The sequence below is a fragment of the Lupinus angustifolius genome, chromosome LG05, assembly GCF_001865875.1.
Source record: "Lupinus angustifolius cultivar Tanjil chromosome LG05, LupAngTanjil_v1.0, whole genome shotgun sequence".
Taxonomy (NCBI): domain Eukaryota; kingdom Viridiplantae; phylum Streptophyta; class Magnoliopsida; order Fabales; family Fabaceae; genus Lupinus; species Lupinus angustifolius.
The window spans coordinates 12,954,815-12,957,388 of record NC_032013.1 but is presented as its reverse complement, the minus strand read 5'-3'; the positions used below and the strand labels follow the sequence as shown (position 1 = coordinate 12,957,388).

The 2,574-nt window shown below is 33.4% G+C and overlaps 1 protein-coding gene across 1 annotated transcript; it reads right to left on the bottom strand.

The window, feature by feature from the left end:
• Nucleotides 1-855, bottom strand: LOC109347009. Its single transcript, XM_019586748.1, has one exon. The coding sequence runs from the start codon at nucleotides 853-855 to the stop codon at nucleotides 1-3; it is 855 nt and encodes a 284-aa protein (XP_019442293.1).

Here is a 2,574-nt window from a genome sequence, read left to right as displayed (position 1 = left end):
TTAACTTTCCAATATCTTGAAATACCAAAACAGGTGAGGGGACTCTTTCTCCAATAACCTACCAGCAACAACATAATTAGCAGCATTGTCTATAAGAATATGAACAATATTCTCAGGACCGACATGCATCACTACCTCCTTGAAAAGCTTGAACAACATATCTGCAGTTTTAGAAGCATGTGAATCATCAACAAACTTTATGAAGATAGTTCCCTTAGGATAGTAGATGATAAAATTAAGGAGATTTCGTCTGCTTCTATTAGTCCAACCATCTGCCATGAGAGTGCATCCAGTTTTCCTCCAAATAGATTTATAGTCATTAACAAGATTTTTCACGTCTACAACCCACTTGTTTAAAAATTTACCATGAACACGATAATAGTTGGGACCTTTATAACCCAGACCCATGCTACAAATGGCATCAATCATGGGTTGATAATATACTGAGTTAGTTGCATTAAATGGCACGGAAGCATGAATCATCCATTTGGAGATGGCGAAGTCACATTTCTCAATCTCTTCCTTAGTTTGCATTACACTTTTTAAAGTGGGTTGAACACCAGGAGTTTTTCTAGGCATAAAGTAAGAGCCTATCTGACCTTTCCCTTTCTGAGATGTGAATGTGTGAGGTGCTTCAGTCAGTTCAGTATGCAATAAATCATTAACTTCATCACAAGGATTACCATCCTCATATTCCTCTTCTACGTTCCTTTTTTTACTCTTCATTTCATCAATTGATTTCTGGATTTGGTGTTGAATATCTGCTAGTACTTTTTTGAACTTTTGAACTTGTCCTTTTACTCTGGCCAAATGAGCCTTAAACTGTGTGATGCCATCCCCTTTGATTTGTTTCATGCAAAAAAGACATAATAGAATCGTTCTTCCATTATCAGCAACAACTTGTTTGCAATATGACCAAGTCGGGTCTGATTTACCCCTATAACAACTTGTAGATGTATTTTCTGTTGATGCTTCTTATGATGTTGGTAGTTCAGGTTCATTAGATGTCATCTATTTCTACAACATAAGCAATTAAAACTAATTTCATTATTGATGGTTATTGCCCACTTACAGGGAATAAAAACAATGTTATTTCTACAACACATGAGCAATTAAGAACAATGTTATTTGTACCAACTTTAGAAATAAATAAAAGATTTTATAATCATTAACTGGTAACAACTATACACACATAATTATCAAACATCAAACTACTACCAAGCATATGCAAATTGATTTGGTAGTTCTTCATTTGCATTAGTGTGATAAAATTGATGTTTTGGTATGGGTATCCCAAATTACTATTGTGCATTTTGAAATTATGTGATAAAAGTAAAAGATTTGACAAGGAATTATTATATGATTATTAATGATAAGTCATGAGCATGACCTTACATAAAACTCATAATAAGAGGAAAATGGCAAATTATTAATAATAAAACAGTTTCATACATAACATTGTATATAGGACAATAAGAGTAGTTGGTCATAATTATAACAAAGTGTTCATTGAATGTATATATCAAGAGAAAAAGTGTCTAACAATTTTACAATAGCAATCAAAATTTTCACAAGCAAAACATTTATGAGGAAACCTTTAGCAGTGGTAATGCTTGTTACATCTGTGCAAAAATTTGTTGATTCATGAACTTGCAAGTTGCCCGATTCAAATGAAACATTTAAAACTTGCACTAAGGTCAAGAGTCTTCTCAAATCTCTATTAAAACTTGCACAATAAATTGGATTGCGCAATACATGAAAGACATAAATTTGATTGCACAATAAGTTCATAGAACCACGATTCCTTGGACACAATAAGTTCGCATAGTCTAACTAACATTTTAATTCTTTGGACACAATAAGTTTACTCTTTGAAACACTTACAGAACCATGATTGCACAATAAAGCAATAAAGCAAAATGGAAACTTAGTTCATAGAACCACAATTGCACAATTTTTCCATCCTAAATTAGTAAATTAGGGTTTTCTCTCTAAATGAGTAAGAGTGCAGTGTTATCTCAAAATCTTTTGGTCTGGAACTGGAAGAAGATAATCACTAAATCAAGAAAGGGAAAAGGACTGAACAAAACCAGTGGAAGGGATTGGAATTGAGATGATGCACGAGTGGAAGTCTGGATCTAGAAAAGAAGTGAAGAAAGTAGAAAGGTTGAAGAAAGAGAAAAATTGAAGGAGAATTGAAGAAGGGTTGAAAATTGAAGAACTGTGTATGAATGAAGGAGAAAAATTAAATCCCCCTTGCCTTAAAGCTTAAATGACATCGTGTAGGGTGTTGGTTTTAAAAAAAGATTTGTTTAAAGTAATTGGTTTAGTCAAATTCCGGTCGGTTCACCGATTTTGATGAAAATCGGCCGGTTTTCACCAATGTTGATGTTTGGCTGGTACAACAACCATACCGTACCGGTTAGGGGTCCGGCTCACCGGTTTTCTGGTCGAACCTCCTGTACGGTTTTTATATCATTGATTTATTCCCTAAAATTATATATACTTTACTATGTTAGTGTGTGAAAGTGTATATATATAGTGTTAGATATATGTTTTAAGATATGCATGATC